This window comes from Xiphophorus hellerii, chromosome 6, assembly GCF_003331165.1.
Source record: "Xiphophorus hellerii strain 12219 chromosome 6, Xiphophorus_hellerii-4.1, whole genome shotgun sequence".
NCBI lineage: Eukaryota > Metazoa > Chordata > Actinopteri > Cyprinodontiformes > Poeciliidae > Xiphophorus > Xiphophorus hellerii.
In genome coordinates, this window is record NC_045677.1 from 10,519,392 (window position 1) to 10,543,196 (window position 23,805).

Here is a 23,805-nt window from a genome sequence, read left to right on the forward strand (position 1 = left end):
TTTGGTCAACTTCTCATCCTAGTTTTTTTTAACAAGACTTGCAAGAAGTATGTAGTAATTATCAAAATGGAGAATCTTAAGGATCCTAAATAACCTTCTGTCCTTCAGGCTTCTAACTCACAGTTTATGTTTCATTCAACTCATGTGAAACTTATCAGGCAGAGTTTAATTTATGCAAGTGGAAGAGTTAATGGTGCAACACATAGTGCTGAACTTCACTGATTTATTTCCCTCTGAACACTGTGGGAAGCCCAGCAAATTATTTGACTTTAAACCGGACAAAGATGTTTGTTTTTGTGTTGTTTTTTTTCTGCTTGAAGAAGATTTGAAAGAGTCCCCTGATAAGTGATGCGGAAAGAACATAAAATCCATTCATCCACCTGTTTTCTGTACCTTAATCCCTGCAGGGTTGTGGGATGCTAGTGCCTATCCAGTCAGATGTACTATTTTTTAAACAAGAAGGTGTTTGACTAAAGTCTGCAGCTGGCTGGTGTCCTTGGATGACTGTCTGGGTTCAGACGGTGCCTGCACTCGAACAGTGTCTAAATATCTGACATGGAGGGAGAGAGAAAAGAAGAATCCTTCTAGCAAATTTCCAAAAATAAACTCCTCAGACACAAAGTCGTTGCTCCCCTCCCCCTGCACCTCCCTCCGGTAGTTTTTTTCTCACTGCAGTATCACCCTTTTTTGCCTAAATGTAATTATTCCTTATTCAGTAGCATGTAGCATCATTTAAAAATGTTACAGCTTCAAAAAAAAAAGAAGAAAAAAAACATAAGATTTTGTCATACATTTGTAATAATTGTGGAAATTGTGTTTCCATGAGATTACACAAAGTGTTTTGTACTTCTCTGTAATCCTGTGATATATATATTTTTTCTTTTTTACTCAAAGTTCTCATAGCATGGCAATCTCATACCTGCAGATTCCTATCTAAGTTCAACCAAAGTGTTTCATGATAAGGTAGTCATGGTAACAGTATATCCATGAATGGAGCAATGGATTTCATGGATGAATGTGTAAATACTGGGATTTCATTTCTCCTCATTTTTTTTATTTAAAGAAAATTGAGGTTATTATTACTACTGCTCAGTGTTGCTCTCCTGTCACTGCTAAGACTGAAGAGAAATAGAAACATTTGTAAAAAGTTTAATGCTAACTTAAGGCTTAATGGTTTTAAAATCCAGCACAAATAATTGTAACCCCAGGACTCCAATTTCAAGTTATGTTATATTGCATATAAGGAGAAAAAAGCAGGAAATTGCTTTAGTTTTGATCGATTCCAGTGAAAATGGACATAAAACAGGAAAATGTTGCTGTCGAATAGTAATGGAAGAAAACGATTGTGTTGTTTTCTGTCTTCAGTGACTTTGCAGTTTCAGTGTTCTCTACATGTTTCTCTCTGTGGACGTGTGTGTGTGTGCGTGTGTGCGTGCGTGTGGGTGGGTGTGTGTGTGTGTGTTTCGATCCTTTGCACCTTCACTGGTGCTTGCTTCATGCTGAATTATTCAGGATGTATTTACAACTACACTGATGTGGTGCCCGGTACTAAAAATATGTGTCCTCGTTTCTAATGATAGAAAACAGCTTTAAAGCATTATGGTATGCGTAACCAGTCATGCTGCATGTGCCTCTGAGGAAATGCTGTAATGTTCACTTACCTTAAATTACATTTCAGCACCATGGACAGATACATATGTCTCAGTTTACTTGGAAAAATTCTCTACTGTCCATAAGAAATCTATATATTTCAACTTATGGCACAACTATGCTTCATCAACCTATCCTTATACAAATATAATGGCAGTTTGCCCTGCGCTGTTTATGTTGCATATAAAGAAACCCCAAAATTCTGTTTAAAACACTTAGTGAAAGTGTTTGCATGTCCTTTCAGTTCTGAAACACTTTTGTAAATATCTTAATTGAGCAGATATTGTGCAAGCATTTAATATTGATGAGAATCGTAGACAAATCATACAGTTTCACATTCTCAGAGGCCTGAGATGTTTGAGTTATGCAGATTTCACACAGCCAGCACTCTACATTTGAAATCAAATATTCATGTAGTGAAATTAACAGAATGTACTCTTGCAAGTGTTTGTTTTTTATTTTGACATGATGAAAATTTAAATGTGTAGACAACATATCTTTTGTCTCTGAAAGGATGTAAAGGGCTGCATAATTCCAGTGTCTTCTACTTATTTATTTCATAACACCTTTTCCATGTGATTCCTCCAATCTAATTCCTTTAAAACCTTAAAAGGATTTTCTTTGATTTATGAAATGAGTGCAGCATTAAAGAAACTTGGAGAAAATGAAGAATATTGCACTGGCTCCCTGATTTACCTCTGGAAATGACCTCCATTAGACTTTCAAGCTGATCTACTTCATCATTTTGACATAAATAGTAAATGATATCAATCATAACATCTGTGAATATTTTAAAAAAGCATCAAAAGTAGTTATTTCTATGCTTTTTAGGCTTAGTTTGATGATTATAGAATTGTAGTTTTGTGTATTGAGAACTTTATGTCTACTGATATTTTAAATCTGATTATTTATGTTGGCGTTCTCTATTTTTTAGTGGCAGGTCTATTAGAACCGTTCTGTTTTGGATTTGTACTAATAAATGTCAGTTGTACACTTGACAATATCTGGTAATTAATATTATTCTTCCTGGCTTTTAGATTTTAATCAAATTAACTTTTAAAGTGCTTAGTACGAAGTTCATTATTCTCTATAATGGACCCGGGTGAGTTTCAACTCACGTTGTTTAGTTAACAGCGTTTTTATCGAGCTGCTCTATATGAGCTGATGGAGTCGGTGCAGCAAATTCTCCCCTTACTGTTAAATCATATCGTCCACAGCAGAGTTTAAAATGTGTGTATTTTTGATCTATGCCTCAGCGTATCTGTGTGTGTATCAATTCTCTAAGTCACATCAGCTGACAGCACGCGTTACCAAGGGAACCGCTGATGCTGTCTTCCTCTTGTGCGTAACCATGGCTATGTCCCCTTCAGCGACATGTTGTCTGCTCACCTCAGTGTCAAGCGATGTACCATGCGCACACGCTCAGTGTGGAGAAGGTGGTTTTAGTGAAGCAGCAAACAGCTGAGGGGCAAACAGCTGACGGGGCGACGCATAAATATCTACCTGCAGAGTTCAGGCCGCCTCACTCGCTGTGTGAAGAGTTTTCAAATAAATATGAGATCTGGGTGAAGGATAAGTTACTCCAAACTAATCAGAGTTTATTTCTTAGAAGTGCTCTTGTAGTTTATATCTGTTTAAATGATCCCATTATTCCACATTAGGCAGTGCTTGTAGAAAAACGTAAGATTAAAAAAATGTAAATGATGTTTATTATGGCTGCATGCAAGTCTGTAAAGTCAAAAGTTTGGCATTAATCTTGAACTGATTTTCTTCAGGTTCTGGATTGATGTCTTCTATGATGTCCTCTGTTGGACGCCAGGACCCCCCAGGACAGCCCGCCTTCGGCTCCGACTACCTGTCCGGTGAGGGATTAGAAAGTTGACGCTCTCTGTACTGCTCATTCACTGAAACATAGCTGAGGAGATTAATATTAATAACGAAATATAATTAAGCTGTATTACACTTTCGATTGCAGATTTGTGTTTGAGGAATATTCATCAACAGTTTGCTTTTTTAGCAGAAATTAAATTTTGAATAGTCTGAATCCTCTTCTACCAAAAAGACATGGAGTTAGAAATGCCCAACATATTGGCACCAACATCCGTATTAGCCGATATTAGTCATGATAAATTAAACTGACATTAACAATAGGTATTTATTTCCATCTTGTGGCCGTTTGTTTCTGGAGGTGGAGGGGAATTGATTGGTCATGTGGTATTTGTTGGTCATGTGACACTGATAGATTGTGGGGAGTTTAACTGAAGCAGAGGAGCAGCGATGTTGAAATGGTAGTAAAAATTACGTGAGATTGGTCAAAATTGTTTACCGGCCAGATCGAATATTTTCATGACGGTGCCTCCCTTTGGAGTCATAGGTTGGTTCATTCTGCATTGACGTCAACATTAGTCATGGCTGATAATTCTGACAATAATTGCATTATTGTTAACTAATAATATGTTTACAGCATCTTCCAAAAGTATTCAGCTTTAAACATCTCTCATAGTACCTGTAATGAAGAGATCTTCATTATTGGGACTATTTTTACTTAAATCACTGTATAGCTCCTTTAAAAGTACTTTTTGCAATTTATTAACAAGCACTTTATTTAGCACTGCACTTTAAGCATAGGTTTGCACATCAATAACAATTTGCACACAAGAAGTTTTAATTGTATTTATTGAGTATTTTTAGAGATTAGCATGTAGCCTTTTGTTCTGGGCTCTGCACAGCTGCTCCTCATTGACGAGTGAGGTGGTTCCCTGTGGAGGGAGGATAATTGTTACTCAGAGCAATGAGCTACTGGTGGGTAAAACTCAGCAAATGTTTGTGCATAATCTCTTGGGTGTGGAGTGCTAATGTAGAGTGACTCACCTGTCTTTTCTGTGTCCTCTCCAGGGTGTTTGGACAAATTCTGCCCTGGGGGTCCAGACACCATATATAGTTTCCGGGAGAGGCCATTGAAAAGTGTGGGGGGGATTGTTTATGGGTTTTGTGGTGTTTCTTTATGGTGTAATGATAAAACTTAAAATATTTATAAAAAGTAAATGGAAATGTTTGTATTTAGTAAAAGGTATTTTAATTAAATAGGTGAAGATTGATGAATTGAGATTCCCCTGTGAATTAAAGGTGGTTTGGTCCGTCACAGCTGGGACTATTTAAGACTGCAGCTTCACCTGTGAAGTGTTGTTGATTTTGTGTGAAGAATAAACCGCTGCTGTTTCCACCTGACTCTGCCTCAACGCTTCATCCTCACTGTAAAATCCAACCGCAAAAGGCTGCCTTGTTACAGTACCATCATCCAAAAACATAAGGTAGCTGCAAATCTAAAAGACTTGGAAGTTCAAACAGCTGAGGAGCTGCAGAGACCCATTGAGAAAAATATTGTATTGGGACATTATTACTGAAAATTATACATAAAATACTTCCAAATAAGAAGTATTGCAAGTATTTCTTATTATTTCACATTCCAATAAGCTATATCGAAGTTTGTGTTTGTTACATGAGAAAATAGGAAGTAGAATCCTTTTGCAGGGCACAACTTTATATTCCCATACAGTTACTGTTCATGGAAATTATTACCTTGCAAAATCCCATATGTCACATTGAAACTGTTAACAGGCTGAGCGTAGCTTTTTAAAAGCACAGCTAACAGCACTTCAAGTGCAGTTCAGCAAGAACATATTGCCTGCTGAAATAGTGTGCTGTAAATACAAATCCATTTTCAGGCTGGTCCAAAAATTTCCCAGGTGGATTCTTCCAGGACTGAGGATTGTAAATGCAAAGCAGAGCACAGTGTTGTTTCTATTTTTTTTAATACTGGAAGGATAAGGGAGAAGAAGGTTGAAAACTGAAAAAAAGCACATTTGTGAGCTTTAAAATGAAGCATGTATAGTGCTAATGTATAGGAATACAATCATGTCTTCATTTGAAATGACATTCGCTCTGTCCGTTTGTTGGTATGTGTCATCATGTGCCATTAATCTGTTTCACTTCAAACTGTTGGTTATGATTCAGTCTTTCTGTTGCTTTTCTCTTTGGCCTTCTGTCCCTATTGTTCTTCTTCCCATTTTGCTCGTCTCTGTCTCCCTCAGGTCCAGTGATGGGTGGGATGACAGGACAATGGAGCCTGAACAAGACAAAGGACAGCAGCATGCCTGATTCATTTCTAGGTCCACTTCACTTTTTTAACTCCTGCTTAAAATGACGGCTCCACCTCCGCTCTAATTTTACATTTCCTTGCGAAAGTATTCAGACCCCTTGAACTGTTGGACATTTTGTCATGTTAGAAACGCAAACCTCACTTTGTGCTCAGATCAACAGAGTCGTTCTTCTTCTTTTTTTAAAAAAAAAAATAAGAGTCATAAAACTGTGGGAAACCATTTGCGTTCAGGTTTCCAGAGACAATATAATGTAGAACCTAATTTTGCAGTATTTCCAATTGCATGTTTTTGAAGGTATGTTTCAGGCAAGATTTATGATTTCAGTCTGATAAATATTTTGCTCTGTTAGATTGAATGGAAAGCATCTTGCATATATTTTTTTTTGCAATAAAGTCAAGATATGCTAATTTTGCATTTCTATATCACATTAAAACACACATTTTGTGTTTGTAACATTCCAATATGTGGAAAAGTTTAAGGAATATGAATGCTGTTGCTACGCGCTGCATGTGATAATTTTATTGCACACGTTACGTACCAATTTCGTTCGAGGTTTTAGGGTTTCAACTTACCTGGACAATAATTTTAGGGGATTTTTAAGGTTTGAAAGATATTTTGCCACATGAACAACGTAGAGGGTAAAGGGCGCAAGTCAGAACCTTGTTGCAAGTCGCTGCTTTGCAATTGTTGCACTTGTGCACTGTTTACACTTCACATCTGTGTATTGCTTCAGTCCCTGACCTGCCCATACGTATGTGGGTCACTGCATCACAGGTTCTATCTTTGTCCTAGAAATCTGCTGCTCCACACACATTCGTCCTTACCTTCTGTTTTATTTCTGTTTTTATAGCTTTCGTTTTCCCTCATGAATCCTCAAACGGATGCTTAAGTAAAACATCAATCAACCCCTTTTGGCATCTATCTTCGCTGTAGTTTTAAAATAAATGTCCACTTTATCAAACGACATGAGCATACATTGTGACTACATTGTCAAACATTTGCAGTTGAGGCTATTTCACATTTTCATTGCAGAAAATGTGCGGTATCCCTAGCAGAGCTAGTCTAATGCAAATACAAATATTTACAATTATTCTTTTTCAGAAAAAATGTACTCAATATCAACATATTACATTCACACAGTGTTTCTATAAAGGAGACAGAGTACAGAATTTGATATAACTCAGTAGTTTGTTGAGCTGATTTCTTTCAGCAATGACTTATTTTTGTCTTCTGTAAGAGATTCACAGCCTGTCATTTTGTTTTAGATTGGTTCTGCAGCAATTTGTCACTACTGAGGCTGGTTCTACTGAATCATGGACTGTATTTGCTTTTTTGTCTTCAAAATTATTTGGATCGAAAGTGTGTATATGTGACTTTCATCAAGACTGTCTTTGTTTGCCTACTGACTGATAATCTATTTCTGTGTCCTCTGTTTCTCCAGCAGGATTCTCTCAGTCTGGGATGGGTGGGACCATGGGGTCCGGCCTGCCACCATTCCAGACCACTATGACCTCTAGTCTGGGCCACACTGGGATTAGTCCTGCTATGGACACCCAGAAGAGCTCCGGACTGTTTAGTGTGGAGAACAAAACCGCCACTAGCCTCAGCGGAAGCAACACTTTCAAAACCAGCGATCCGTTTTCGTCCGGTGGCCCAGGAATCCACTCAATGGATCCATCTGCAGGTATCAGAATGCTGCATGTGCGGCTGACTGGGGAATAAGGAATTGGAGGCATTTAGAAAGAGGATGGAGGCATGAAATACAGGGCCTTACAAACATATTCACACCCCTTTACTATTTATTCGTTTTACAACCACAAACCTGAATGTTTTTATTTTGAATTTGTGTGATTCTTTTGAGGTGTGTCTCAGGAAGCTTTGCCCATTCTTTTTTTAATTTAACATAGGGTCTATTGGCTTTTTTGGTTCGGGTCCGCGGCCATGTCTTTTTAGGTTTGTTTGTGTTCCACACACTTTCTATTTTGAGGTGATGGATTAAAGAGAAATCTCCAAACATTGGGAGATTACTTTTTATTCTAACTCTGCTCTAATCTTCTTCCTAACTTTAACCCTGGCCTGTTATCTTTTATCTTTTTCTTATATTTTCTAACAAACCTCTATCACCTTCACAGAACAGCTGGTTTTATTCTGAGACCAAATTACACTCAAGTGATCTCTGTTTAGCTGCTGGGTGACCTTTAAAATTTGCTGATAATTGCCACATTTTACAGATTATTTTTTGTAAAAACCTTTAAAAAAATTTGTTTCATTCCACCTTACAATTATGCTGTATTTTGTGCTGGTCTGTCACATAAAATCCCAAATAATTACATTGAAGTTTGTGGTTGTGTCGGTATGAGAAGAAGTTCAAAAGGTATGAACACTTTAGCAGGGCATTGTGTGTTAATTTGTTTAACCTTTTTGCAAGCTGGAAAATGACTCAGATTTAGGTTATTAAAGAACTTAAGATCAAAGCTCATTTCTCACATGCTGTAAATTTAAACTGACCGCAGTGAAAAGTGGAGCTGGCTGGGTCTGTGTTGCAGGGAAGGGACAGAAAAAAATCAGCTTGATCACACTGGGCAGGCTTTCAGCAGCAGAGGGCAGTCTTTTCTTCTTGTTTCCATTGTCACCAGAGCACCCTCAGCTCTGTTTCTCTAGTCTCTGTCTGGCTCACGGCTTTACATTCTGTCTATTTGTCCAGCGACAGTAAGCAAGTTTTTAAGTCTTTTTTTTTTTTTTTATTTGCTGCACAGCAAAGAGAAAGCAAATCTTTGTAATAGGGCTTGAAGAGGCCTTTAATTATACATTTTTAATGTGTAATATAATTAGTTGCTCGTTGATGAAACTAACAGCGGCGCGTCTGCTAATTTTGTTGTTGCCGAGCAACAAAAGCATATACTCAGGGGGGTGTACATCATGAAAGCTACCATTTTTAGAACGGGGGAGAGAAGCCATGCAATGCCGCCAATACTGATTTCATCATCTAGGCCTGATTTTGAATTCCAGTCAGACTCGCCTGAATGTGTGTTTCACATTCAAATGAGCAGCTTTTTTTTTTGTAGCTTAGCATCCATGATTTTGGATCACTTATTGTTGATGGATTTGTGAGACTCATATATGCTTAAAAGAAAAGTTAAATTGTTTCTCCCAAAAACCAAAATATGAGCAAGGGAACCAGCATGTGTTTGCCCTGCGGTTTTGTCACTGCAGCAGCATTGCTGGAGGTTTCTGCTTTAATGATCTTTTAATAAATGAGGCGGGCAGCTCTGTTTGTTTCAGTCTAAAAATACCTTCCTATCCCCCATTAATTTTTCAGGAAGAGATTGAAGTGATATAACAACGTGCTGCTATTTTAAAACTCTGAGCTGGGCTGACTCTGCCCTCATGCAGAACATCTGTAGTCGTTGTGTGGAGTCGAATCTGTCGACGCTCCTAGTAAAGGCATGAAAAGTGTTAAAATGAAGTATTGTTTTGTCGATGTAATGTTTTATTACTAAAAAAAACCTCAGCCTTTAATTTAAGACTTCTCTCCAATGTAGAGAATAAACTAAAAAAAAACAAAAAACAAATAAATAGTGTGTTTTTTATTTATTTATTTTTCTAATCAAAATTACTTGTAGCACAATTGTTGGTACCTGCCCATTAGACTATTTGTTGCTGAAAAGTTTTTAGCTGGTCAAAGCAAATGGTTCCGGTTAAAGGGTTTAAATTGGAAGTGGTTGAACGGAGAATCTTACTTTGGCATGTTTTTATCTTTTCCTGCCATCCTGCTAATTGTGTTTGGGGGCAAAGTAAAAATAAGTTCTACTTTTGATTATTGATCTGACTATACGGCAAAGTTTATGTGAGTATTTTGTTTTTCTTCCAGCCTTTTAATGTCTTCTTAACATCAACACACACCTAATTGACTTGAATGGCATGTTCTAACATTTCCCATATTTGGCAGAGTTGCATTTGTTTAGCATCTCATTAGTACCCCAGGAAAAACAGAAATCATAGACTGAAAAATGAATTTCCCTAGACATTTGGATTAGTTTGAAGTATAAATGTAAATTATGCGTCGGTTTAATACAGGGGGCAAAGGGGTCCCAACAATTGTGCTGTTTTTTTTCTGTTTAACACATCATTAATAAAGATGCTGATAAATTTGTCAAATTCTGTCAGAAACAGTACATCTTGAAATTAGGAATACTAAATCAAATATTTTTACCTGAAAATGTAATGTAGGTTATTACATTGTGGATTTATTTGGAAGTTATGATCATATTATAGAAAAACAGGGTGAGGAAGAGTTTTTTTTCTCTCTTTGCAGTGCTGGACATAATATCAAAGAGCTTCATCATAAATCTTTTTGCTTGTAATTAATAACTGATAAGCTATCCCTCTCATACTGCAGACTTTTGCCTTTTAATCTAATATGGCTGTTTTTGAGTAAAAGTTGAATGTGAGGGTTTTAACTTTTGCAGGATTCTGAAAATAAATGTCCCCAACATGCAGCTGGTCATCTCATCATGCTCCGCTCTTTGTGGTATTTCAGCTACTGGCAGCTTTACCCACTGTGTTCCTGCGGCGCTACTCTGCATTCACCCTCAGCATGAACCCTCTTTTGCACAAATTTTGAGCTTATCTCTTGGTTTTCTGAAGCAACAAGTGCTCAAACATTAATGTAATTTCTGGCAATTCACCAGAGTTCAAACTAGGAGGAGCACCCATTAAAAACCACATGACATTAACTATAGATGACGATATCCCAGCTGTCTGTTTATAGCAGATTGGAGCTTCACGTCACAGGGAGAAAATAGCAACTTCATTTAATTTACAATGTAGGAAAGGGAGGCAGATTTAAAGGGAAATGTGCTGTTTTCTAGTTTCACTAATATGTAGTGATGTAAGACCCTCTAAAGAGCAAGCTGGGAGCAGAACGATAAAACTGATCTAGAAACGTATTGTAGAAAAACTCAAAGTACATTTTATACTTATGTCTTATTTTTGATATTGGTCCAATCATATTTTTCTTTTTTTTTTGCAAACCAGACCTGTAAAGTGCTTATTAGAAAATAAGAAATGTAATTTGAAAAAAAAAAATGCAAATAGATACAGTGCCTTGTAAAAAATAAATAAATAACCACACTCCTTGAACTTTTCAAATTTTTCACTTTGAAATCAGAAAAATGTATTTTGATGAGTTTCTATGTGATAGACCAAAATAAAATGGTTTATATATACCATATATATATATCTTTACAATCGAAACTGTGGTAAACATTTGTAATCGATCCTTTTTACTCTGATACCCCTAAATAAAATTCAGTACAGTAGGCTTCAGAAGTCACCTAAGTGGCAAATAGAGTCCACCGGTGCGTATTTTATTAAGTATTAAACAAACCTCTGAGAGTCTAAGAGGTTTGTTGGAGAATATTAATGAGTTAACAGCATCATGAAGTCCAAAAAACACAACAGAGACTTCAAGCATAGAGATGTAGAGACATTTAGAAAAGGATTTGATTTCAAAACAAAAATCTTATTTCTGAGAACACTGTTTAATCCATCATTCAAAAATGTACCTGCAGACCTGCCAAAACATGACTGTCCACCTAAACTGACCAATGACAGAGGAGTAATCAGAGAATCCATAGTGACACTTGACGAGCTGCAGAGAAAGCAATGAGAAGTTATATGCAGGGAACAAATATTTCTAAAAAGATGTTCTACTGTCACATGGGACCAAAAATGTAACTTTGTGGCTTACATGCAAAAGACTACTTCCTAGAGCTTCACCTTTCTTCAGGACAATGACCCTACACAGACAGCCAGAGCTTTCTCTTACGTCTCTTAATCCATGTTTCCTTTTCTGTTTCCTTCACAATTAGTTTATGTTGGACTGTCAAATGAAATCCCAGTAAAATACATTGAGGTTTCCGGCTGTATCGTGAAGAAACGCACACAAAAAAACTAATATGAATATTTTTGCAAGGCACTGATTCAAAAGATAAAACAGACAAATAAAGTCATGTATGCTTTGCTTTGTCAAAGCCTGTATGTGTCCTCATTTTGTGGTTCTTTATACCTTTCCTTTTGTTTGAGATGTCCTTTCAGTGTGTCCGTGTGTACATTGGTTGTTGTTATTCTTCAGACACGCATGCATTTGATTTGATCATGCATGCTGCATCCTGTTTGCTATGAGCTTGATTTATTTGTCTTGTTTAGCTTGCTCACGGTCCCGTTGCTCCCAGTGTGCTTGGTTTGTTCCGTTATCTGTGCCTGCTTGATTCACAGGAGCCGCTCGGTCCCTCGGATTGCAACAATGTTGTCTAAAAGAAAAGGATGAGTCACATCCAGAGTTTAGCTTAGCCAAATTTAATTATTCAGATGTTCAAAGCTACTCAATACAACACGATCTCTTTATTAATCATCTCAAAGTCATTGTTTAAAAGAAAATTGATTACTCTCCTGTACAGGTATTTGAACTGTCTATTTTGTTGGTCCAAAACTCACAGAGGAATATGAGGAACAACATCAACAGTGATTTTAGATGAACAATCGTTGCTGCCTGTCAGTCTGGGAAAAATTATTAGGCCATTTCTAAGCGATTTTAAGTCCTTGATGGTACATTGAGAAAGATTATTTACAAGCTAAAAACATTTAAGAAGGTACTTAAGTTTCCCATGTATTGATGAGGATCAACAAATTCACTCCTAAGCTTCTACAAAAGTAGAGATGCTTGTTATGATGCACAGTCCCATAATCAGAAAAAATGTCAATTAGAGCAGTCATAGCAACTGTCAAGCCAGGTGGTGAAGGGTTGATGATATGGGCCAGTTACATGGACACAGGAAATGTTTCTGTCATTGAGTTAACCACAACCTACTCTGCTAATTAGACATTAGAATCAGACCTGAATTCATCTGTTTGAGGCTGAATATTGAGGGAATATTGAATATTAAGTAAGCAGAAGCTACGTTGTAGAGAAAGGTCTGCTAGACTTGCTCTGTAATGATGTGAGAGAGTTTTCAGGTCATGTAGAAAACAACTGCTTCAAGCTACTGCTACTGAGTACTGAGTTCCCTGTCACTATTTTAACTACATACTAATCACCTATACATTTATGTAATATTTCCTAGGAGGAAAGAAAAAATAGCTGTTGAGATAAAAAAGTAAATTGGATGTGCTTAAATGAGACAACATCACCTACAACATCATCATAAATCCTTTTCCCAAACAGCAGTCAGACTATAGAAAGCATCATTTACTTAGAGCTTTGTAGAAAAATTTTGTAGTGAAATGTGTCCAATTCTAAGCATTGATGATTTGTGTTTAAAAAACAAAAATGCAGAAATTTGTTTCATATTTAAAACATCTACAACTACAACATTCTCAGACACAGATAGAGGCAGTTTGTCAGAGTTTGCTAAACTTTTTTTTTTAGATTGTAGGCTACTAGTTGGTCTTATCCAGGCACTTGAATTGTAGATATAAGCACACTGAGTGGAGTCACATTGATTAGTTTTCCTAAAACTTGTTGTTAAAGTGAGCTTCACTCACTTCACTTTCGTCTAGTTTCAGATCCGATCCTCACAGGAAATAAAAATGTCTTTCGTATAAATGCTCACTTAACTACATCCAAGCACAAAAAGTAGAGCCATAAAGCCAATCTTATTATAACATTAAGTCATTAACCCCGTTTGTCTTAGCATGCATCTTTTGTGAATTGATGTCAAGTGGACAGCTCTCATTGTATTTGACGGTGATCTTGGCCACAAACAAATACTTTTGTAGAGTAAATATATCCTGGACTAGACTGATCTTTACTTATTGCCTATGCTGTTCACGTTCTTACCTTGTTTGATTCTTTTTGCTGGAAGAAAGAAACAGTACAGCTAAGACTGATCATAATGTAACTTTTAGAATATTGATAACATAATTTAATAGCTTTGTAAGTTAGGTGGGAAATTTGGGTTTTGTGTGGATCAAATTCAAAGTACTAAAGTTATGCTCTCACTAGGTTGTACTTGGTGCGATGGGTGTTTTAAATATCTGCTCAAAGATGAAAATGGAATCAAATTTACTATAAATTTGCATTTAACTGACAGATGTGACACATGTCATTATCTAAGCACCTTTCAGATTTGTAGCGTAAAATATAAAAAAAAGTTTGGAAAAATATTTGTATTTCCAGATTGCATTCCTCATCTCTTTAAGTAAAAGTTATTTCCATCCATCCATCCATCCATCCATCCATCCATCCATCCATCCATCCATCCATCCATCCATCCATCCATCCATCCATCCATCCATCCATCCATCCATCAACATTTATTACATGTATCTTGGTATTTTTTTTGTTTTGGTGCATTAATTTTTTTCTGTTTCTTTTTGCAAACTGAATTTTAAAGTGTTTTTTATTACAGAATGAAAAATTTCCTATGCGAAATACAAACCATACTCAGCTAAATACAGTGCCTTATGAAAAAATAGTCACACTCCTTGAATCAATTTTTTTCTTCACATTTTGACATTACAATCAAATAGTTGCATTTTGATGAGGTTTTATTTGATAGAACAACTTAGAGCAGCAGACACCTTTTTTATGAATAAAAATGTGGAAAGTGTGTTTTGTATTTGTAATCAGTTCTCGTTACTATGATGCCCCTAAATAAAATTCAGTACAGCTGATTTCAGAGTCACCTTACCATTAAGTAGAGTCCACCTGTGTTTAAATTATGCAGTATTAATCCAGATATTCTGTGAAGCCCTGAGAAGTTTGATAGAGAACTTTAATGAATAACCAGCATCAAGAAGACCATCCATCCATTCATCTTTCCATCCATCTTTTTCTTCAACATTTTTTTTGTTTGTCCCACATTTAAAGCCTGACTACTGTAGAAATATTTGACATATGTCATAGTAAAAAATTGAATTACAATTTTAAGCAAAATATTAGAAATTGGTGTTTGGAAAAGTGGGATCTCTGGCAACTTTGTAATGTGAGACTTTTTTGCTAACCATTGCCTGTGTGGGATCTACTATTCATAGGTATTACATTGGTTCTCAAGCTAATGTTCAACTTCTGCAAGAAAACAAATTGACAAATACAAACTCATGTGTTTGAAGCTGTCTGCTTGCAGTCAATTCACCCAAGATGCTTTAACTTGTACAGTTAAGTAAGTTAACATATTAGCCTTTAATTCATTAAAAATCAGTTCATTTAAGGTAGCCACAATCTGATGGCTGTTTAGCCTATATTTCTCTGACACAGTATATGATTGGTTCCTCCTCTTATAAAACCCTCCCCCCTCGGCAGCTCCCGTCCTCTCTCCCAGTGGCTCAATGGACGACAGCAGTCCCACATCCTCCAACTCTGAGCCCCCCAGCCCAGAGAGAGTGGGGACAGGGGGAGAGACTGGCAAGCTGCGGCGGCAGAAGAAGAAGAGGAAGGGCAGCGATGAGGTCTACGACTTCTTGGATGAGCGGGAGAATAACACTGGCCGATCAGACAAGCACAGGATGCAGGAAGAAGAGGACGACAGAGATGAGGAGGAGAACTGGGAGCGGGAAATCAGAGAGAGTGGAGGAGGGGGTAGGGTAAAAGGCAGGAAGACCAAGAGTCGGGCAAAACTTCCAGAGGAGTGGGGCGCACCCCAGCAACCTGTCTCCCCCACACCGGCTACCGTTGCCCCAAGGTTTCCCCTTGACACAGCCCCTGAACAAATACCTACAAGTTTCACTAACTGCTCCCATGTTAGCCTTGTAGAAGATCCATCTCCACGTGCCTATGAACCCATGTGTGTAGTAGATTACCCTCTGTCTAATAAAAATGGGCCAAAGCCGAATGAAGAAAAAGTTTCAACCAGTAAGCCTGAGGCTAACAGTAGTTTTACCACTAATACTGCCACTAAAAGTGGGGATGTTAGTGAAAGTCTAGCGCTACTGACAGGGGACAATCTGAGCCCAGTCTCCCAGACCTTCTCTTTCCTCGATTCAGTCCTCCAGACTCCTCCAGGCTCTACCCCTGACTCTCAGACCACTACCCCCATCACCAACACCCCCTCTGTTGCCACTGCGTCTCTAACTAGGTCCATTCCTATGGAAACTGCCATGCCTGCTTTGCAACCTCCCTCTGCTTTCAACCCTTCTAAAAGCACTCCAGACCCTGCTTTGACTCCTTCCACCAACCCACCACCCCCAGCTCCTGCAACGGTTGCATCAACCCTCAATGTCAATGCTGAGCCTTTTATCCCCTCAGGCACATTCATGTCCTCCACTGCTGCTTCTGCTGTTAGTTCAGCAACAGCAGCGTTACCAGGTACTCCTGCTCCCATGACCACCACCTCTGCTAGCCTGCTTTGTTCCTCCTCCGCTCCCTTTAAAAATGAAGCCACCCCCTCCTCATCATCAGACACTCCCCAAAAAGGTGTAGGCATGCCAGTTAGTTCACCCAATCTTTCTTCCTCCATCACCCGAGCAGTCCCTCCCTCCTTTCTTGCACACTCAGAGCACCAGGAGTCCTCGTCGACACAGCTTCCCCTTCTGGAAGGTTGGTGAACTACAGGAAAGATAAGAATGACCTTTGGGACTGATTTTAACAGAAGTGTTTATAATTATGCTAGGATAGTCGAAAGCAGTACTGTTTGTCTTTTCGTATGCATGGCTCTGTTTGTGGATTGAGCACCAGGCCTGTTTGGTGGTTGATCCTTTCCTCTTTGGATGTGTAATAGCCAGGGCCCGACAAATTGATCTTCTTGTATTAGTTTTCAATATATTCTTATTATTTAGGAAAAGAAAATCCTCAGTACACTTTTGGAAAGTGAAAATCGGACAGATATTGGAGTCCTGACATGACTTCTCCATACTGCTGGCATGCGTATGGGACAAATGTGTATGTAACAATATTTGTAGTAGTCGGGCCCTCAATAACCAACCCATAAGGGCGTAAACTCTCTTATTTGATGTTCCTCAGCCTGCTTATGTGTATAAGTTTACATGATCATAACAAGTGTATTACCTGACCTGCTGCTTCAGATAGCTGCTCTGCTTGTTCATGTGTCCACTGTTTCATCTGAATATCATCTGCCTGTCTAACCCCTCTGCCATTTCCTTTTTGTCCATAGACGCAAATACCTAACCTAAGTTCATGCATGGCAAAGTCAATTTGCTGTTGCTGTTTTTTAGTGTTCTGAACACTTAGATCTTAACTTACTGTTTAGTGACAAATTGGTGCTGTAAGAGAGCATTAATATGCCTTTATTGCCTTGCAAAAGTATTCATATCCATGAACCTTTCCACATTATGTCACACTACAACAACAAAATTCAGTGTATTTTATTGGGACCAATTCAAAGTTTCCGACGACTGTGAAGTGGAAGGAAAATGATACATGGTTCTCAAATTGTTTTTATAAAGAAAGAAAGAATTAAATGCACCCATTTTTCTCTCGCATCCAAGCTGGGTGGTGCTTTTTAATGGTCTGTCAAATCCCAATAAAATGGGTATGAATAACTTTGCATAGCTCCATGTAACTTTATTTATTAATCAACATAAACAGAGTATAACTTGAGAAAGCACAACTTGCACAATGCTTTACTAGTTTTTAGGCAGTTTTACTACAGACATATCTCTGTTTTTATGTTATTTTACAACCGATGATGAAGAAAAAGGAGCACAGTAATATTCACCTGTATGTGGAAGACTAGTGCATTGTTTTTTTACCTTGATGTTTGACCAGTCAACTCAGCTTTTATGTTAAAGTGTTAAACATTTTCTTTATTTGCATTCAGTTTATAGATTATATAAAATCTATAATATATGATTTTATCGGAATCATCAAAGAATTTCACCTAAGGTTTTCTGCTCTTGTTGCTGTCATAGAATGGTGCAGCTCCTACAAATCTATCATCCACACGCAAAATAAAAACCCTAAGATGATTATATTCTAGTGCTTCCATTGTGTAGTTATGTAGTTTTCACCTGAGCATTCAAACTGAATCCAAATATTGTACAGGAAAAATTATTATTGAATGCAGTTTTATTACTTTTGTAAAAAGTTAAACCTAACCACAGTTCATCTAGGTAAATGCACATTTAATCTTGATTCTCATCTTCTTCACTGACATTTTAACAGACGTGTTTAAGGTTAAATAGTTACAAATCTCTTAAAGCTGCAGTATGTAACTTTTATTTAAAATAAAAAGTTATACTGTGATATTTAGTATTTTGTGTAGTGGAATATGAGACGGATAATCTGAGGAAACAATCTAGCTCCTCTGCCTCCTCCTACTATCTTCTGCAGAAATACACCGATCAGTCAGAAACAAGCAATCAGAGTCGGGAGAGGGGTCAATCACCCTCGTTTATGTGCTGCTCACACCTCCTCCTTGTTCTCTAGCTTCACTATATCTCTATCCCCTCAACAAGGCCTGCCATGAATGCTCAGGCTAGTTAGCATGGCCATTGATGACAGTGAATAGGCAGTTTTCCTGTAATGGCAAGTTGTTTCTCCGCCATTAGCACATAGAGCATCATGTACAGCAGCTTGATTGACAGAGTTAAGACCCTCCTCTTGGCTCGGATTGGTTGTTTTTAACCAGGAGCGTTGTATTTCTGCAGATGGCAATAGGAGCGCTGGGGAAAGGTGGAGGAGCTTGATTTACTTCATTCTATACTGTCACGTTATAGTGACAGTTAACAAATGTGTTAAAAACATATTGTTTTATTAAAATAACATACTGTGGCTTTAACTTGTAGTAAAACTTTAACTTCAAGACGTTTTATTACGTACTTCTACAGCTGACATATGTTGTGGTAGAAGCCTAACACTAGTTTATTCTTAAACATGACAGTGTTTTGTTTGATACAGTCAGGTTCATTCTGGGAGGACTAAAAATGTTTATTTTTTCTTTCTGTCTGCCCTCCCCACTCCCTTCTGTTTTTTTTTTTTTCTTCGTGACGCCGCCAACTACTTGCTTTCCGTCTACAGGTAAGACGCGAGTTTGTCTGCAAATTTGAATATTGAAATTGAGAAGAGTACCGTGAAGTTTGAAAGTACTGTAAAGCATTTGAACAACGTGATAAGACTGAAAAATGTCTGAACTGATTAAGAACAGCTGACTCATATTTAATGATGGGTCAGAGAGTTTCTAAGTTTGCTTTGTTTTAACATGTAAGGCTAATGTTGCACATTGTCTAAATCAGTGTCCTTTTAAGGAATGTGGCCTTTTCCTAGATAAGGAATTGATTTTGTCAAGATTAAAATCAGATATTATCTGATGTGAAAATGATTTTAAAGTTGCTGCACTGTGAGGTGTGGCTCAAAGGATTTTCGCTCCCATTTATGAAAGCTATTCTTACTATAAGTTGTCAGAAAACTGTGATGCACTCTTTTATTCACAACTTTGAGTTTGTATTTACTTGTTTTTGTGAAATGCCTGACTGCTCCACTGAAAGATTCTGTTTATGCCAATTTTTACCAGAGTACATCAAAAGCTGTACTCAGTAATTTGGTTATTATCCTATAGTGCAATGGTAACTGTTTTTGAAAACGGGTACTCAAAAATGTAATAGTGAAACGCAGTGTTTCTGACTTAATGGTTTTGCAAAAACTAAATATTAAAATTATTTTGTTGTTGTTCACAAGACTATTTTCTCATACATGGTTAGTTTTACGTTACTGAGTATTTCAAACACAGATCTCCTTGTAATGGATGTGAGTCCATTGTTATAATCATTGACATTAATATTAGTTACACAGATAATGATTTAGTGTTACTGCACAATGTCATGTCTGGTGAAATTAGATTCCCTCTAATGCTTTTTAAAACAATCTGAGACATTATCTGAATGTTTCAAGCTGTCTGGTGTGATTGTTGGAGGACTGAAATGCTGTTTATCTAGAAAATGGAGGAGGATATCTGTTCAGTTTTAACACTTGAGGTTTGTAGTCTTGCATATGATTTAAATGAAAATGTGTTTTAACTGAAGACATCAACTTTTTTCTCAGCCGGAAGTTTTTAGGCCTAATCCTACCTCAGCATCGGTTGAACCGGTTAAAAAAACAATCAAACTAGGAATCGAGATCTAACTAGAGTGATCTGTGCTTTTCTTACTGACCATCTCATCTGAAAATCAGTGAAAAAAGTTGTTTGAATATTCTATTTTTATTCTCCCTCTCCATCAGTTGACTATTTATACACCTTTATCCCTTCCTTTTCTCTCAACTACATAATTGATGAGCACAACTGCTTTACCCCTGAGATGAAAAAGTGACTCCCAAGTGTTTTTTCTCATGCAAAAGTGTGTATGCTGCTTTGCAGGAGAAGACGTGATGGTCCTCTCTGCTGAGTAGTCTCTGTTCGGCTGTATATTGTCCTTGCATGTGTGTGGAAGGGCGACCTTGTTTTTCTGTACATTGTTTTGTCTTTGCAAGCCAGTCAGAGAAATTGAGATTAAGTGAAATCCATAAGATGGAACTCCACAGGGGACCAATGTGCGCTGTGGATAGCTGTGTAAAGTAGCAAACAGATCCTTACAGTGCAGTGAGTGTAAGCTGTAAAGCACGGAGGTTGTTGTTGACGCTCAGCCCTGCTCGTTGGCGCCATCTGGTGTTGGCCGGTGGAACTGCAGCTGTGGCTGTTCGCTGATGAAGATAAATGGCTTGAGATTCTCAACAAATTGACCCACAAGAAATATTCCAGATGTTTTGCCCTTGAATAGCAGACAGATACAAATGCTACATCAGGAAACTGAGGTTTCTGTTCAGAAAAAATAACTCCAGATTGTGCTTTTGATTTCAAAGGTAAATAAAATAAATTAAAATCCCCTTCTTCATCTACTGTGTGATGAGGTGCTGATTTTCTAAAGTCATTGTTTTAGATTTAATAAACAATTTGGAATTGATTGTCTGGAAAAATATCAAGCACAGTACTTCAGCAGAAATGCCATCATCAGAAAAGTATTCTCTCAGCAGACTGTCCTAGATCAGGGGTGCCCAAAGTCGGTCCTCGAGGGCCGGCACCCTGCATGTATTAGTTCTCTCCCTGGTGGTAGTAACAACCTTCTCAGGATGTCAATGTTCTTCTTAGGCCTTCTAACGAGCCATCGTTTGATCCAGGTGTGTTAAACCAGGGAGAGAACTAAAACATGCAGGATGCCGGACCTCGAGGACCCACTTTGGGCACCCCTGAACTAGATAATGTTGTGGAAAAAAATTGGGCTCAGGCAATTTCTAATTAAGACCTTATTTTAATCATTATAGTATTTTTCTGATCTCAGCACCTTCCATGACGGACAGCTGCATACTAGGTATCCTTCCTCCAAGCAGCTGCTAGTTTTATATATTTTACTTTCATTTATATAGAATAAATCTCTAGAAAATAAACTTGCATTTTCAAGAAAGACCTGTTACTACATTCTTCATAACCATCATCGCTCCCAACAAAACCATTAAAGTTTACATACCTGCTGATATTAGCAGTTTTTATTCACTTCCAATAACATTCCTGCTGTTTCTTACACATACTTGTTGTTTGCAGTTTTTTTTTCACCTGTAACTCTTCTGGGGGGTTTTTTTTAACACAAAAACACATTTGTACATTTCTTTCTTTAAATTACTCAGGTGCACTTTTCTATTCACCTGAGTATGCTACGGTACTTTTCTTTGTAAATTTCCCCTCACTGTACAGTCTATTATTCTTATTTTTTATATCTTTTATCTTTCTGTGAATATGCATGACTTCTCCTTGTCTTTGACTTGCTGCTGGTACACTTGGATTTCCTGTGTGGGACAATGAATCTATTTCTTCTACTTCTATTCATATTTTCATGTCTTGCTTATATTGATGAGATTTTATGCAGGCAAAGTACTTAAGGTGCTAAGCTAATGCTAGCTTGTTTACTAGCTTTTTGTATGACTTGTTGATAGCTCCAATTAGCCATATGACAGAATGATAGAATTTACAGAAAACAAATTCTATCTTGTATTATAAAACTGTAAAACTAGAGACAGAACATCAACAGCACTTACTAGGAGAAGAGTTTAATCAGGTACTCTGATGTTCATTGTTTGAAAAAGCATCAGTCGGGATACAGATCAGTTACTTTGAGTTTGATTTTACATCATTATTTGAATAATATTATGTATTCCAAAACAAGACTCTGTAGCAGAACCAGTTTGTATGTCACTTCATATTTTAGTCTTAGAGACAGAATTGCAAATAGTTCATCACTTCATCTGTCATGGCATTTTATAGATGTAGAAGAAGTATCTAGATATCTTTAGGTCAGACTTCTGATCTCAGGGGTTGCTGCAGAAGAGTAACTATTTGGGAAATTGTTTCACTTACTATAGTAAAACAAAAAACTAAGCAGGTTATTTAAAGTAAAATGATATATCCAGTCAAGTAACTGATGGGTGTTTTAGTAATATTCCTGCACGTCATGCATTTTAAAATACCATAATGTATTATGAAAAAGATTTGTTGCTCTTTCTGCACAGCAGAAATCAATCAACATTCAATTTGGGTTTTATCACTTTGACATTGTAAATTGTGCTACAAGCAATCAGTTTTTGTTATTGTGTTTTCTGTATCAAATTGTTGCATGTGAGGCACCTTATAGAGACCAGATTAATTCCTCTACAGCTGGAGCTGTGCCGCAGTGAAATTTTAAGGGTGGATTATTTTTGCTTCTTGTCCTCCTTTTCTCCCTCTATCTTGTTACCTCCTTTTTTCCACGTTTCTTTTTCTGTCTGTTCCTCCAACCCCCCCCCCCCCCCCCCCCCGATGCTGATGCAATTACAATTTTCCAACTAAGTTTAATCTGCTGTTTCTTTAACATCAGGCTTCTGTTCCTTGATTCCTGTCCTGTCTTCCTTATCTCCTGTGTGGACCAAGCCACCTTTCTTACTCTTCCTTTTTCGCCCGCAGAATCGTCTCCTTCCCATCTCTCCATCCCCCTCCGCGTCTTTGCCCTTTATGTCTCCTCCATCCACCTCACGTCTTCCCCTCTCCCGCTCAGACTCCCTGTGTCGCTGCAGTACTGTAATAATCACCGCATCGACGAATTGGGTTTAGATCTCGCTGGGTAGGGGCAGGGGGCGGGAGGTTTGTTGGGTTGTTGGTGGACTAGGAGGGCGTCGTCAGGGAGATGTGGGAGGCGGTTGCCGTGGAAACAACGAGACTCTGCAAGTGAGGGTTGAGGAGGGGCGGGATGGTCGAGAAGGGTTGGACTGGGTGTGACAGGCAGTGAGCTCAGAGACTAAAAATAGACTCACTCTGACAAGATCCTCCACATCCCCGCAGCCGCCTCCCCCCTCCCACCCACAGTCTTGCTCACTCCTTCGCTCTGCCCAGCACCATGGGCAACCAGCTGTAGTGTCTCCTTTTTCTGTTTTCGTCCTTAGTCAGTCGATGCGATGCAATGCAATCCGTGACCTTCAAAGACGGGACTTTTTCTGTTGTTTTTTTTACCGCAATTACACACCACCCGAAGAGTAATTATTTGTGTGTGATGCATTTATTAGCTCTCTTTTTCTCTTAGCGTTTCCGGTATGTAATGTAATTGTTGCTGAAAGTTTTAGAAGAAATCAACATTGCTCGAGTTGTCAGAGATATTTTGTATTGCATCTGGTCAGATGTAGCAGTAAATTGATAAGATTAATAGTAGCCTAACATCAGCTATTTCTCCTAATGTGTCTCTCACACGTTATCCTGTAAGATGAACTCCTGTAGAAGTGTGATTCATAACAAGAACAAATCTAACACGTGAAGGAGGCACAGTCAGTGTGGTTGTGTTGGTTCATGAACTGACTAATTAAAATAAGCGGAGGGGTGCTAGCACACATGGCTAACATGCATGACTAGCACGGCGCTGCAGAAAGGCTATGTGTGTGTGTGTTAATAATAGAGCTAATCTTATCTGTCAGCTGTGCTGCCAGCTCTGTGATGCTCTGTTTAATGGGACCACAGTATTTAACATTATTGTTGCTGTTATAATCTTGAAG

The 23,805-nt window shown here is 37.9% G+C and overlaps 1 protein-coding gene across 1 annotated transcript in view; it reads left to right on the forward strand.

Annotated features, from left to right (window-relative positions):
• LOC116721254 (microtubule-associated protein 4-like) overlaps window positions 1-23,805 on the forward strand; it is an 81,937-nt gene that overhangs the window by 18,688 nt on the left and 39,444 nt on the right. Inside the window, exons 3-6 of the mRNA XM_032564870.1 lie at window positions 3,426-3,512; window positions 5,742-5,819; window positions 7,252-7,494; window positions 15,115-16,347. Coding sequence (XP_032420761.1) covers window positions 3,426-3,512; window positions 5,742-5,819; window positions 7,252-7,494; window positions 15,115-16,347 — 1,641 coding nt within the window. The remainder of the gene's footprint in view (window positions 1-3,425; window positions 3,513-5,741; window positions 5,820-7,251; window positions 7,495-15,114; window positions 16,348-23,805) is intronic.